Source organism: Phyllostomus discolor, chromosome 14 (assembly GCF_004126475.2).
Source record: "Phyllostomus discolor isolate MPI-MPIP mPhyDis1 chromosome 14, mPhyDis1.pri.v3, whole genome shotgun sequence".
Classification (NCBI taxonomy): domain Eukaryota; kingdom Metazoa; phylum Chordata; class Mammalia; order Chiroptera; family Phyllostomidae; genus Phyllostomus; species Phyllostomus discolor.
Window position 1 is genome coordinate 35,641,946 of NC_040916.2, and position 15,309 is coordinate 35,657,254.

Below are 15,309 nucleotides of genomic sequence, written 5' to 3' on the forward strand. Positions count from 1 at the left end.
AGATAGAGAGGGAAAGAAACATCAATGTGTGGTTGCCTCTCGCGTGCCACCTATTGGGCACCTGGCCCAAACCTAGGCATATGCCCTGACTGGGAATTGAACTAGTGATTCTTTGGTTCATATGCAGGCACTCCATCCACTAAGCCACATCAGCCAGGGTGAATTTTTATTAAAAGGCTTTCTTTGGTTTATTTGCAGTTAGCATAAAAGCTAAACATACATCTTTCCAATATTTTTAATGTGTACTAATTAGTAAGCTTGACACCTTATGTCAGGGTGTTCCTAATATTCTTTTAAAATACTAGTAATTTCTAATTTTCATAGTTACATTCTGTTCAAAATTTCTAATAATTAATATCATCCAAAGATGATGAATATCACAGACATTTACACAAATTACCTAATGGTACAAGGCATCACAGAAAAAAGTACAAAAGTAAAATGATCTTTGCCTTTATGAAACTTGATTATGACATGGCCCCATAGTGGACTCTCCGGACAGAAGTATGTTAAGACATACCAAAACACAGGTCTAGCCCTGGCCGAGTAGCTCAGCTGGTTAGATCATCATCTGCATACTCCAAGGCTGAGGTTCAATCCCAGGTCAAGGCACACACATAAGAAGTAACGAAAAGCTCTGGCTGGTGTGGCTCAGTGGACTGAGTGCTGACCTCTGAACCGAAAGGTTGCTGGTTTGATTCCCAGTCAGGGCACATGCCTGGGCTGCAGGCCAGGTCCCCAGTTGGGGGCATGCAAGAGGCAATCGATTGACATATCTCTCGCACATTGATGTTTCTCTCCCTTTCTCCCTTCCTTCTCTGTTTGAAAATAAGTAAAGAAAATCTTTAAAAATAAACAAGTAACCTCAATTAAAAAAAGAAGTAGCAAATAAATGCATAAATAAATGGAACAACAAATCAATGTTTCTGTCTTTCTCCCTTCCCCTCTCTCTAAAAAAAAATCAATTCTTAAAAATTTTTAAGAAAGAAAATATAAAAATATCCATGATCTTTCAAGTGAAAAAAAAAGCAGATTATATGAACATATATATGGTATGCTCCCAATTTCAAAAAGTATATTCAAAAGACTGCTTGTCTAAGTGTGAGATTGTGTAGAATTTTAATTCTCAAATTTATACTCCTCTGTAGGTTCCAGAATTTCCTCAGGGCACACATACTGCTTTCATAACCAGCAAAAGAAAGAATAACACAGGACAAAAATAAAAAGATTTTCCCTGATAATTGTAATGATCAAAATTTAAAAACCCTTTGTAAAGTTTTAAGGACTAGCTTTCAACTAAAGGGACTTGAACACTAAGAAAACACACTGCCCCCCCCCCCACACACACACGCAACAACTAAATTACCTCACACTTACGGAGATTTCTTAACTTTTTTATGAGCAAAAGCTTACCGTTCAGGGGATTCTTCATAAATACTGTGACACTCTGTATTCTCGAGCATGAGACTTCTACTGAGGTTCTGTACCCCTGGGTAGTGGAAGTTGGCAAAGGAGTGTGACATTGGGGAAGTTTTGTTTCCAAGGTCGGAGATTCTCTTGTCGTGACTGGTCAGCCCACAGGTGAGGCCGTCTAAAGCAGGGTTCAGCGAGCGGGTCATGTAGGCATCAGCGGACTGAGGCCTTCTCATTGGAGATGACGGATAGGGAGAAAGTTTGCTGATAAGAGGAGTCAAAAGATCAGCGTACGCAGCTTTCGTGGGTTTCAGGAGCTTGTCCACGTGAATATTAAGCATTTTCTGTTCAAAAGCACAAGAGAAGACCGAAGACGGGAGATTCTGAAGCCATGACAGTAAACTGAGATCCAGATCGTCACAACCATTACCACACAAGAGGTCGATGCCAAGAAGTACTTCACTTTCTGTGATTTCTTCTCCGGTGGCTTTGCTTTGACAAAACTCCACGCAGCATTCATAGAGGAGGCCCTTCATTACGAGCTGAAACAAACGATTGTTGCTGGCTTTAAAACCAGCCTCACTCAGCTTCCTATCGGCAGGGATGAATTCTGCAACCATGACACATGCCTCTTCGAAACAGTGCACCCGCGCAGTGCTGGGGTTCCAATCCTTAAACTCGGCGTGGTTGGTCAGACGGGGCAACGTCAGGAGCAAACAGAGCTTGCTGTAGTCGTCCTTAGAAGGACAGTACTCTTCCAGGGCGTGTAGACACTGCACAGCCTCTTGCATGGTGAACTCCAGCTGCAAGGAAAATGCAAGTTATCACTGCAAAGAGAGATGCTGTGAGACAGGAACAATGAGAGTGTTCCATTCAAATACAACGATACTTTGCATACTTTCATCAGCTATTTAACTGCAAAAGGATAACCTCCGATGTCATAGAATACTCATACAATTTTTAGAATATTTAACAACTTTCAAGTCAGAAACCAAAATGCTTTTCACTACTAAAATGAAAAGATTAAATAATTTTGTCAATTAGCACACTAAGCTTTCATCTATACAAACAGTGCTGTAACTCAGGCTTGACTATTATTTTTCAAACCGTGTACTTTTTAAGGGTAGTAACTGAGTTTTCTGAAAATGAGACCTGAAGCATGCCAACAGTCCACTGTCTCTAAAGCTTGCTGTCACTCCGGTTTCATCCAAAAGGCAGGAGAGCCATTCTCAAAACCCGCGTCAGGGACGTTTGTGCGGGAAAAGAAAGCAAATCAAGAGAAGGACCATGTTGCAGCCCATTTGCTACAAGAACAGTACAGAGAACAAGGGGAGGCTGAGCTGAGAGACAAATTACAATTTGTAGAGTAACTATTATTGTAATGTCTAATACGTCTTTATTTTTAATTTTTTTCCATATATTTTTAATGATGTAAGGACACTTACAGCCTACATATTCCAGCTTCTACATCCTCCATATGGGAAAAGTTAGGATGCAGATTTAACCAAAGTAATTCAGTTTGTGAGTGGCAAAGAAAGAATAAAAACTAGGTCTTTTGACTTACATTCCAGTGTTCTTTCCACTTTTAAACATCACTATCTGGCAAACATTTCTCTATTATATACCAAAGTCAGCACTGTACTTTCTTTATGGCTTATTGCAATGACACTTACTGGCACCTGATAAAGTTTCATTGGTTTTAGATATAACCATTCTATTATTAAGACTTGAAAAGTAATTCTCTAGTCAGAAAGAATTTAATATCATTGAATTTATATTGTCATAAAGACAATCATTTTATCAAAAAAACCACTTCTGGATCAAAGGAAATACTGAAAAGACAGAAAGAAGAGGAAACACTGAAAAGACAGCAATACTGAAAAGAAAGAAAGAACACCCACAGTCTACTTCTGGGACAGGAAAACAAGCAACGCCCTAGTCATCAGGTCACACAGCTATGGCTCCCTGAGCCGCCTCAACCAGGAGGGGAGCGCAGCCCTCCAACTAGCCGGCCATCCGTTTCCCATCTCTGCCTCAGTCGTGGGACGAATCTGGACTTGCTACGGGCGGGAAGTACTACAACTGTAAAAGAGGAGAGCTGACCCCAGCCCTGCTCACAAAAACTTCAGGAACTCATGATACTAATCTTTTATTTTGGTGAATAAAATGCTTATGGCTGAAACAAGACTAGGGCGCAAACCTTCAGGAATAAAAATCTTACATGCTGGGGCTCGTCTTCTGCTGACATCGCGTTGTTAACACATAAAGCTTCTAAAAACTTCTGCTTCAGGATAATGTAACGAAACCTGTGAAAAATAGAGACAGCAATTAAAATAATTAAAAAGCTGAATTACAGCCATGTCCAAGAGTGAAAATGAAGCCCAAGTCCCTGAAGCAAAACAGGCCGAGTGTGTCTGAAAAAAAAAATCAAATGTACCTGCAAGTCACTATAAGTACCGTTGACTTCAGGAATTCTTAAAATAGTTTCTAAAGTTTATCACATCGAAACCATCGTAAAAACTATTTCAGTAGCAAATAATCACAATTTATACTCAAAGAAAGGATTTCTACTTCCAAAATTAATTCTAAACAAAAATCAAGTTGTTATGGAAGATGTCAAATGTAACCTAATATAAAATCAAAATCCTCTATACTCACAATGCTTTTGTGTTCTCAAAATATGACTGTTTTTCTTTTCAAACATGAGAACAGTCTAATACAAATAAGCTGAAAGGGTAAAGAGAAATGAACAACATTTCTAAAAGGTCATGAAGTAACTAAAGACTTAACACTTTTCAGCAGAAATTTCCAGGAAGGAAAAGGGAAAGCAGAGAGTCTTTGACTTGTCTAAGGACCCAAAAATGTTGGGTGCCTTAAGCACTCTCATGAAAAAGTATTTCTAAGAACTGAAAGAAAATAATAAACCTTCATTCTTCAACCATCGTTGTGGCACAAATATGTGTCCGGTAAACACAAAATCCATGCTTTCCAAAAGAGGGCCAACTAATCAACCACGTGCAATACACACAGTGCTCACCAAGGTCCAAAGGCACGTGAGGCCAGTACTGCCAGAAAGGGTGGGCAGTGAGAGGGAAGTCTCCACAAAACTGACTCTCGGAGATGACCAGGGGTGCGCCGTGTAAAGGCAGGAGGTCATGGAAGGAGTAGGGTTCCAGATAAAGGAAGAAGGTACTAAAGCAAACAGGTATCGATGGCATGGTGTGAATGGAGACCCCAAAAAGGGAGGTTCCACTTCTGCTAATGGCTGAGTCACTTCTATCTGGCTAACCTTTCTATACAGGTAAATGACAAAACCTGGACAAAATACCAAAAAAAAAAAAACACCACCCCAAAAACTGTTAGAAGGCCCTGAGGAACAACAAAAAGCTGGCACAACTGGAGGGAAGTTTGTCCCTGGAAAAAGGGAACTTTCAGGGCTGGATTTGAGGGTAGAAGGCCTTCCAGCTGAGGGTGCTCCCCGGTCCACAGAGTGTCAGCTCCGACTCAAGCACAGGGCTGCAGTGTACCAGCTCCAGAAGTCAGCAGGGTGTTTGGCGCTGCCAGAGAAGCTAGAAAGCAGGGGAAGGGAGAGGGAATCCCAAAAAGGAGGAAGTCACAATGACAGATACACCAAAATCTATTGTATAGTCTGCCCAAATCCTTGGCTGTTTCTGAAACTGCTGAAAACCAATGAAAAAAAAAAATCTTGTTGTTGCCAAAGGTGGGGATTGGATGAAATGGGGGAAGGGGGCTGAAAGGCACAAACTTCCAGTTATAAAATAAGTCAGTCTTGGGGATGCAATGTACAGCATGGTGACTACAGTTAATACTGTATTGCCTATTTTAAAGTTGCTAAAAGAGTAAATCTTGAAAGTCCTCGTAACAAGAAAAAGAATTTGCAACTATGTACGGGGATGGATGTTAGACTAATTATGAGGATTATTTTGCAAATACTGAATCACTATGTACAACTTCTGAAACTGTCAATTATATCTCAATTTTTTAAAAAATCTTGAAGACACCTGGCTGGTGTGGCTCAATGGACTGAGCACCGGCCTGCGAACCAAAGGGTCACCAGTTCGATTCCCAGTCAGGGCACATGCCTGGGTTGTGGGCCAGGTCCCCAGTAGGGGGTGCATGAGGGACAACCACACATTGATGTTTCTCTCCCTCTCTTTCTCCCTCACTTCCCCTCTCTCTCAAAATAAATAAATAAAATCTTTTAAAAAATAAAAATAAAAAATCTTGAAGGCAGCCAGAATAAAAAAAAGGAAACATTACATACAAAAGAATAAAGATACAAACTCAGCTAACTGTCAGAAGTAATGGAGGCCAGGAGACAACGAAATGACATCTTTAAAATCTCCCCACTATTACGAAGAAACAACTGCTTCAGTCGTGGCCCTTGTGACTTTCAGGACATAGAGGCTGTTGACTGAGTAGGTTTGTGGATCAGATTCAACTAACTGAAGGGCATGTAACATGGCCTGTGGAAGCGCCCTAAAGTGAAGGGAAATGAACGGTCTTTTTTTTTTCCATTGTTTATTGTTTTCTTTTGCTAAACTTCTACCAGCGACAAGATATTAAAAACTTCAGGTAAAATCTTACCTTTTCTTGTCAAATTTTTCCATACATTCTAGAGGCTGAATGAACTGAAGAACTTCATCCCACTGACCATCAAGGATTAGCTGCCTATATAAAGAAAAAATACGTGTATTTATCACATTTGGGTCACATTAATTAAAAGCAGAATAGATGACAAGATAGCATTAAAGCTTCAGCCTGAAGTCTGTAATGAGATGGACTTTTTACTTGGCTCCTCAACCACTACAATAAAACAATTTTTCCACAATTTATTTGTAACAACATATGCCATACGAGGAGAATTAGTGAATCTTCAAGCACTCCTCATTCTAATATATATGTGTGTTTTCACATATGTAAAAGAAAATGGGCTAAATCTAAAAATTCCTTTATTGCCCTCCTCATCTTACAGTTTGACAGCTATTCTCTGTCACTCAGGGGCCAGCGCGTGGGCGTGTTCCTGCCCCAGTGCTTTCTCTGCTGGGGGCAACTCGGCAGTGTCTGGAGACATTTCTGGCTGTCACAGCTGGAGTGTTCCTGACGTCCGCTGGGCGCAGGTCAGAGATGCTGCCTAACGCCCACAATGCACAGGGCGCCCCCTCCCGGAGCACACACGCCCAACAAAGAATTATCTTGCACGAAACGTTGATAGCGCAGAGGTTGAGAAACCCTGCTCTGAACTGGGAGTCCTCTGTCTCTGAGGCATTTAGCAGCACAGCTTACACTCTGAGAAGGAACACGGGAAGGAGTAAGATCGGATTTCATCCTACTCTAGGTTCCACGGGAGCTCCCAAGCTAGACGGCATTCCCCTTGCAGCTCTTCCTTTATAATAGCAATTTCCCCTCCTTTTGGATTTTTAGAACAGTAGATTTTTTAAAGGAAGGGATGAGCAGGAGAATCTACACAGGACTGCCGACTTTTGATTCTGTGAAGAAGGAATACCAATAAAAAGCAACCACTGTATCATAATCATTTTATAAAGGGACATTCAATATTTATAAAGGGAGGAAGGAGGCAATTTCAAAGGCTAGCCCTTTAAGATGAATACCTTTAGTTACATGGGAAACTTACTATTTTACAATTCCATGCATTTCCCCCCAGACCAGCAAGAATTCCTCACAAACCAGCAGGTTCCCGGAGGGGATATTTGGAAGTCACGGCTCAGTTTCAGGAGCAGCAGCATTTGGAAAGCAGGGTAGCACCAGGATACTGCCCTGGCTCTGGTGCCTGGCCTTCTGGCCTTCCGCCCTCCCGCCGCCTCAGCTCCCAGGAGCTCCCTGGTGTTCCTCAGGCTAAATACGGGGGCAGTGCTCCTGAGTCCCAACAAACTCCCCTGCTATCATAAAGCTTTTTTTTTTTAGCTCCTTTTTCATGAATTGGGGACACTTCATTTCTTAAGGCTTTCCACATCACAGCGCCACATGTCCAGGATCCTGTGCTCTTTGTCAGGGACACTTGGTATTTTTATCTCACAAGCAGAAAACACAAATTCTCTCCAGAAATTTGAGTTTTTCTTTTTCTGTCCAAGTTCGGATATATTTAGCTTCCCCCTTTGGCAAACATTAATTCCCTTTTGCTCTGCAATTCCAACCTCCAAGAATCTTGTTCTCATCCAAGATACAGAAAAAAAGATGCTCTGTAGAGCATTTATTTAAGAAAAATTGAAAACAATTCGTCTAAAAGTAGAGGAACCATTAGTAAATTAAGAAAATTGAAAAGTTTTAAAGTGTAAAGTTGGTAATCACATAGAGAATCCCTGTGGTGTTAATAGATAAAGCAGGATACTACACTATAAATGCAATATAATCACTGTTATTTTTTAATGTGCACAGAAACTCATTAGTAGCACGGCTGGATGGGGGGGAGGTGATTTCAGAAATGCATTATCCTTCCGGAGTCTCCGCCTCCTTCACCAGCTTTTTTCATGACAATGCCACACCCACAATGTCGCTCTACCTCGTTGTTTTCCCCTTTACCTCTCATTTTTTTAATGGGACTCTAGATCTTACCACTGAAAACCTTCTACAGAGAACATTGTTTTGTAAATGTTGCAATATAGGCAATTTTTAAAAATTACACTTACATAGCCTTTTCATGACTATAAGGATCTACTTGGACTATGCACTATTACCTCACTGATACTTCGCATTTCTTGAAAGGAGCTACAAACCTCACAGCACCGATGAACTCGTACCTGAGGAAAAGCATATCATCTGAAAAGAGGCCATTTATGACTCCGCTTTCCTTCTCAAGAGCCAACATACTGATGTGAAGCTTCTTCGAATTCAAGAAGTCTAAAATTAGCTTAATGATCTCCACCTCTTTTACATTCACGGTTTCTTCGGCCGTCATGTTGACAGTCTAAGTAGTAAACAGAACAAAACAAAAATTAGTGCTACTGTTTTATTTCTAAGTGTTAAGTAAGTGTCTGGAAACTACACATAACTGGTTTTTTGGAAATATTTAGCACAGGTATTTTGCAGTGTAATTGTAATACTTAGCAAAAGCAAGTCATTCTTTAAGGTGTAATAAAGGTATGACTGTGATGTTTTTAAAGTCCTTATCTTTGAGAGATGCACAATGGAATAATTACAGATTGACTGATATAAAGTCTGTGATTTGCTTCAAAATAATACAGGAGGAGGGGAGTGGGAGGAGAGAAAGATCAAATGATAACCCTAACTACTGAAGCCAGGTAATGGGTAATGGAGGTTCATTTGCTATGGTCTGAATGTTTTTGTCTTTAAAAATTCATATGTTCAGCCCTGGCTAATGTGGCTTAGTGGATTGAGCGTTGGATGTGGACTGAAGGGTCCCCTGTTCGATTCCCAGTCAGGACACATGCCTGGGTTGCAGACCAAGTCCCCGGTGGGGGTGTGCGAGAGGCAACTGGTAGATCTCCCACACATCAGTGTTTCTCTCCCTTCCTTTCTCCCTCCCCTCCTGTCTCTCTAAAAATAAATACGTAAAATCTCTTTTTAATGAATGTACACACAGACACATACACAGTAGTGCCCCCTTATCTGCAGATGATCTATTCCAAGACACCCAGGGGATGCCTGAAACCTTGACCGTACTGAACTGTACACACACTACGCTTTTCCTACACATACAGACCTTCTCGCTTAAAGGAAGCACGTTACGGCCTCTCTCAGGCACATCCAAATCGCCAGCCTCACCACTCTTGTGCTCTGGGGCCATCAGTAACATAAAGGCTACCGAAGACAAGCCCTGCGACACTGCCTGTCAATCTGATGACCAAGGCGGCCCCCGAGTGAGTGCCAGACAAGCAGCATTGCACAGGGCGAACACCCCGGAGAACGGTGGCCCGTGCCTGGGCCAGCTGCAGCAGGACTGAGCGAGATTTCACCGCGTCACGCAGAACAGACCACGATTTAACACACAAATGATGGATTTCGGAAATTTCCATTTAATATTTCCCAACTATGGTGACTGCAGGTAACTGACACTGTCGATAACGGGAACTACCACACATACTTTTAAGGATAACATTTAATTCACAAACACTTCTAATCTTAAACTATCAATTGTTACACAAAGCTACACCACTCAGAATTATGTAAGGCCAAAACAGCGTATGCCGCTGAGAACAGGAAACAAGGTGGGAAAAAAATCAGATTGTTTCGATATTTCCATATTAAATGACTGATTTGTCTGTAAAAAAAATCACAAAAAACATCCTTCTTTAAAAAAATAAATTTTTGCCCTGGTTGGTGTGGCTCAGTGGATTGAGTGCTGACCTGCGAACCAAAGGGTTGCTGGTTCAATTCCCAGTCAGGGCACATGCCTGGGTTGCAGGCCAGGTCCCCATTGGGGGACTCAAGAGACAACCACACATTGATGCTTCTCTCCCTCTCTTTCTCACTCCCTTCCCCTCTATCTAAAAATAAATAAATAAATATTCTTTAAAAAAAAAAAAGAAAGAAAGAAATTTTTACTCACACCCAATTCCTGGACTAGGTAAGTAAGGAAACAAGACTTTTCTTTAATAATAAGTACATCTGGAACCCAGCTGGAAAGTGGTTAGTATTTTAATATTTAGATGACAATTAATATCCACAGAAACTAAATTTCAAATTGTAGTGTAACAAGATTAGAAGGATGTATTAAGGGGCCAGAAATACAAATACGAATTTCTGCGATTTTATTATTTATTTGTAGAGGGTAGGGAGGGAGGGAGGGAGTGGGAGAGAAACATCAGCGTGAGAGAGAAACATCTGAGAGAGAAACATCGATGTGCTGCCTCCCAGGTGCCCCCAACGAGAAACCCGCCCTGCAGCCCAGGCCCAGGCCCCGCCCAGGAAGTGAGCTGGAGACCTTGGGTTCGCAGGACAATGTCCAACCTACTGAGCCACACCCGTCAGGGCTAACATTATTTTTAGAAATCTAATTAAAGATAAAATGTTAACCATAAGAAAGAAATAATGAGATATTTTTAAAAATGAAGGCAATATTTTAATAATGAAATAATAAAAGAAATATACCAACTTCTATGTACATTTCCATATATAGACATGAAAAAAGTTTTATGAAAAAAAAATCAGTGGTAGCTTTCTAACCAAATATAAATAGATATGATTTAAATGATCTTTTGCAATGAGATTACTTATAATACAGATTAGGAAGAAAGAAAAACACAGAACTAAGAATCATTCACAAGTATAAGGTTAAGGAAATTGGGGTAGAGCCACCATGAATTTTATAGTAAAAAAAAAACAATGCTTAAGAAAGGCTCCATGAATCCCCAACTCCATCCTGCACAATAAAAACCGCTCTCTTTAATTTTCCAGCTATTACGGAATGCCCAACACCGAATGACAGCGCTTTAGAGTTCCAGTGTGCAGGCGAAAATGCAGATAAGGACATGAAGTTCTGTGACGCTGTTGAAGAAAATATCAAACTGCACGTTTTCCTTTAAAAAGAGAAAAAGGAAGAAATCTGCTAGCTGTCCTTTTAACAAAACAGCACTCCAAAAACTTATGTCGCTACCAGGTCATTTTATTACATATTCCTGGTGCTTCAGGAATTACACATGTGATGTTGCCACTCTTGCCCCATCCTGTATTGTTTTTTTAAAGGGAAGGCATGAGCCCTGGCAGATATGGCTGGGTTGGCTGGAGCCTTGTCAGCTAGAGAAAAGGTTGAAGGTTCGATTCCCAGTCTGGTGCATACCATCCGTGGTCCAGGCCTGGGAGCAACCAATGGATGTTTCCCTGCCACCCTTCCTCTCGAAAAGCAATGAAAAACTGTCCTCAGGTGAGGATTTAAAAAAAGGGAAGGCATGCTACCCCGAGTCTAAATAAATAACAGGACGGGTCTGTTGAGATACGAATCCAGCTGTTTCCCTGAAGAAGGGAGTGAGGACAGGGAACTAGGAGGGGAAAGGGGCTGAGGGGAGACTCTTTTCCTCTTACCCATCTGTAACAGGTAAAGGGTTTACAGCCAATACACAGTCACGCGTTACTTGTATGTTTATACCCACACTTCTTGTATGAATACAATTTTTAACTTCAAAGAGAAAAAAATTATGAGAATGAAAAAAAAAATTACTGCAAGATTAGATCTCAAAGGTTTTCTTCTCTACCAAGGTACCAACTACAGTATAGTTGCCAAGACAAGATTAACTGCTACGTTTACAATGCAAAGTCTGCTGGGTACTATTCTACAGTCTTTACTTTTGTTTGATTGATACTTACGACAATCCTATGAGATAGACAATTTCATCCCACTTTACAGATGGAGATACTTGGCTCTGTAAGGTGAGGAAATCAGCCTAACCTCCACACTAAGGCTAAACGTGTGTCTCACCAGCATCAACCCAGGTGCCAGGACATCAACCCCCATATCAGCACCCATGTCGGCACCAACCAGGAAATCTTTTAACAGTACCACAGGGAAGCTGTCTGAGAGGGTAGCAAACACAGGACAGAGACACACACATATTTGGATTAGTTTTTAGATCAATTTCTCTCGAGTTCCTTAAACATCTGAGCAAGTAGAACTCTTGAATTCCTCATTAGTTAAACAGCTGGGCTAAGCTTGGTACATAGATAAGAAATTGTCTCCTCCTCCCCAGTTCCTGTCTTTCTTACTTAAGCCTTGCAGGAATGAAAATCAGGATTTCTGATTGTGAAAAAGAGACGTAAACACAGAATGAAAGAGGACAAAGAGACAGACACAGAGCAAGACACAGGAAGAAAAGAGGAAGAAAAAGAGAGAGGGAGGGAAGAAAGGAAGGAAATAGCAGCAGCTGGAGGTAATAACCCCCGTGTAAGGTTGGAACCAGAAGTCTGCCGGATGCTAAAGCTCCTCCTACTCTAGCACTCTGATTCCCCAGAAAGGGGAGCGCAAAGACATCTTGCAAAAACAAGGTAACATATGGCAACATATCACTTAAATATGCCAAAAAGAAAAGGCTTCATAGTACTGAAATACTCTTCTAAGAGAGGTCCACGGTTCTATGATCTTTCATATTATTCACCTATGAAAGAATGTTAACAGAGTAGGTAAATAATCTAGAAGTTTGCATTAATAACAATCTAACCAGACTTTTAAAGGTTCTTTTAGCTACTGAGACCTTTAGCAAAAGGTATTAGCTCAACTTTATTAGAAATTAAAACTAAAGATTACTTTTTATTTTAAAAGATCTCTTCAGGTCTACCCCTGGCTGGTGTGACTCAGTGGGCTGAGCACCAGCCTGTGAACCAGGAAGTCTCTGGTTCGATTCCCAGTCAGGGCACATGCCTGGGCTGCAGGCTCCTGCTGGAGCACACACTTGATTTTTCCCTCCCTCTCCTTCTTCCTCACTTCCTCTCTCTCTCTAAAAGTAAAATAATTAAAAAATATATATCTTCAGGTCTAATAAAATATATCATATTTTGCCATGTATAATGCACACCTTTTTCCCCAAATTTTTGAGGGAAAAATAGCAATGCACATTAAACATGGTTAGTACTAATTCCGCATCTATATAAATGTTTTTAAAGTATATTTCATTGATTATGCTATCACCGTTGTCTCATTCTTTTTTCTCTCCTTTATATTCCTCTGCCTGGAAGCCCCATTCCCTGCAGCATCCTCCCTCTTAGTTCATGTCCATGGGTTGTACATGTAAGTTCTTTGGCTTCTCCATTTCCTATACTGTTCTGAACATCCCCCTGTCTATTGTATACCTACCACTTATGCTTCTTACTCCCTGTACCTTTTCCCTCTCTCTCTCCCTTCCCCCTCTTCACTGAGAACCCTCCATGTGATCTCCATGTCTGCAACTCTGTTCCTGTTCTCGTTGTTTGCTTAGTTTTTTTATTTTTGTTTTTTTAAGTTCAGCTGTCGATAGTTGTGAGTTTGTTGTCATTTTAGTGTTCATTGTTTTGATCATCTTTTTCTTAGATAAGTCCCTTTAACATTTCCTATAATAAGGGCTATTATAATAATGAATTCCTTTAACTTGACCTTATCTGGGAAACACTTTATCCGCCCTTCTATTCTAAATGATAGCTTTGATGGATAGAGCAATCTTGGATGTAGGTCCTTGCCTTTCATGACTTTGAATATTTCCTTCTAGCCCCTTCTTGCCTATAAGGTTTCTTTTGAGAAATCAGCTAATAGTCTTATAGGAACTCCTTTGTAGATAACTCCCCTCTTTTCTCTTGCTGATTTTAAGATTCTCTCCTTATCTTTCATCTTGGGTAATTTCATTATGATGTTTCTTGGTGTGTTCCTCTTTGGGTCCAACTTCTTTGGGACTCTCTGAGCTTCCTGGACTTGTATGTCTATTGCCTTTGCCAGGTTGGGGAAGTTATTTGTTCACATAAGTTTTCAATTTCTTGTTCTTCCTCTCCTCCTTCTGGCACCCCTATGATTCAGATGTTGGAACGTTTAAAGTTGTCCCAGAGGTTCCTAAGCCTCTCCTCACTTTTTTGAATTCTTGTTTCTTCATTCTGTTCCATTTGGATGTTTATTTCTTCCTTATATTCCAAATCATTGATTCAAGTCCTGGTTTCCTTCCCTTCACTGATTCCCTGTATATTTTTCTTTGTTTCACTTTGTATAGCCTTCACTTCTTCCTTTATTTTGCTGCTATACTCAATCATTTCTGTGAGCATCCCGATTACCAGTGTTTTGAACTCTATATCTGGTAAGTTGGCTATCTTCTCATCACTCAGTTCTTCTGGAGTTTTGATCTGTTATTTCATTTGGGCCATATTTCTTTGTCTCAGCGCACCTACTCAGACTCACTCCCTCTGAGCTCTAGCACTGGGGTAGCAGCTTGAAAGGCCCTAGTGGCATTCAGGGAGGAACTGAAGTGCCTGGCATCAAGGTAAGCAGAGGCACTGTCCCTTTTCTAGACCCTCCACCCACAGACCCAGCAAGCTGGTGCCATATCTTGAGTACATAAATGTTTTAAATTCTTTTATTTATGCTTATGCATTAAAAGTATAACTCTAGGAAGCAATAACAATATCCGTATGCAAAATAATACCATGGAATATGATCATTGATTTTGTTTGTAAATATAAATTAATTAAAAATTGAATTAAAAAATTAAAATGAAAGATTTTTTTCCCTGACAGTTCGGGCCAAAAATACGGGCACGCATTATACATGGCAAAATACGGTACTTCCTAACCCCTACTTCATAAACCCCACGTAATTTTTAAATTATGTTATTTAAATTTATAGAGTCATGAAAACATCAAAAAAATAAGCAGCATTGAAACTGGGAGGAGGGCAGGGAGCCTCAAAAGAAACAGGAAGGAAGAAAGGAACTAAGGCAGGAAGGAAGGATGGAAGAAAGGAAAGACCTAAGAACTCCAGAGTGTAACTTTTAAGTTTAAAACAAACTTCAGTTTTTAAACTTTTAAAAAAATCCTCACAGAGGATATTTTGTATTAATTTTAGAGAGAGAGGAAGGGAGGAAGGGAGGAAGGGAGGGAGAAAGAGAGATCAATGTGAGAGAGAACCATCCATCGGTCGCCTCCCATCTTCACCCTGACCAAGATCGAACACACAAGCTAGGTACATGCCCGACCAGGGATTGAAACCGCAACCTTCTGGTGCACGGGACTGCGCTCCAAGCAACTGAACCACCTGGTCAGGGCCAAACTTCAGTTTTTGAATTATCTATAAGATACCACACAAAATATGGATAAATCTAGATAAATGTTAACTGTGTTGCTACAATGCTTTGCTATTAAACATAATTTAGTTTTTGGAACACAACTAAAAGCAAAATTAGGGTGTTAATTTAAGGCATAAGAACTTTGACTCTAAGGCCAAAAATGTATAGA

At 40.5% G+C, this 15,309-nt stretch overlaps 1 protein-coding gene across 5 annotated transcripts in view; it reads right to left on the reverse strand.

Annotated features, from left to right (window-relative positions):
• WDR47 (WD repeat domain 47) overlaps positions 1-15,309 on the reverse strand; it is a 41,489-nt gene that overhangs the window by 20,912 nt on the left and 5,268 nt on the right. For 4 of the 5 annotated variants that reach the window (XM_028503209.2, XM_028503207.2, XM_036015349.1 and 1 more), the window contains exons 2-5: positions 8,193-8,359; positions 6,022-6,105; positions 3,635-3,719; positions 1,414-2,216 (exon numbers count right to left, since the gene is read on the reverse strand). In XM_028503209.2, coding sequence (XP_028359010.1) covers positions 1,414-2,216; positions 3,635-3,719; positions 6,022-6,105; positions 8,193-8,350 — 1,130 coding nt within the window. In that variant the 5' untranslated portion in view covers positions 8,351-8,359. Of the gene's footprint in view, positions 1-1,413; positions 2,217-3,634; positions 3,720-6,021; positions 6,106-8,192; positions 8,360-9,565; positions 9,585-15,309 lie in introns of those variants that run through there. The other variant, XM_036015348.1, reaches the window with a different exon arrangement.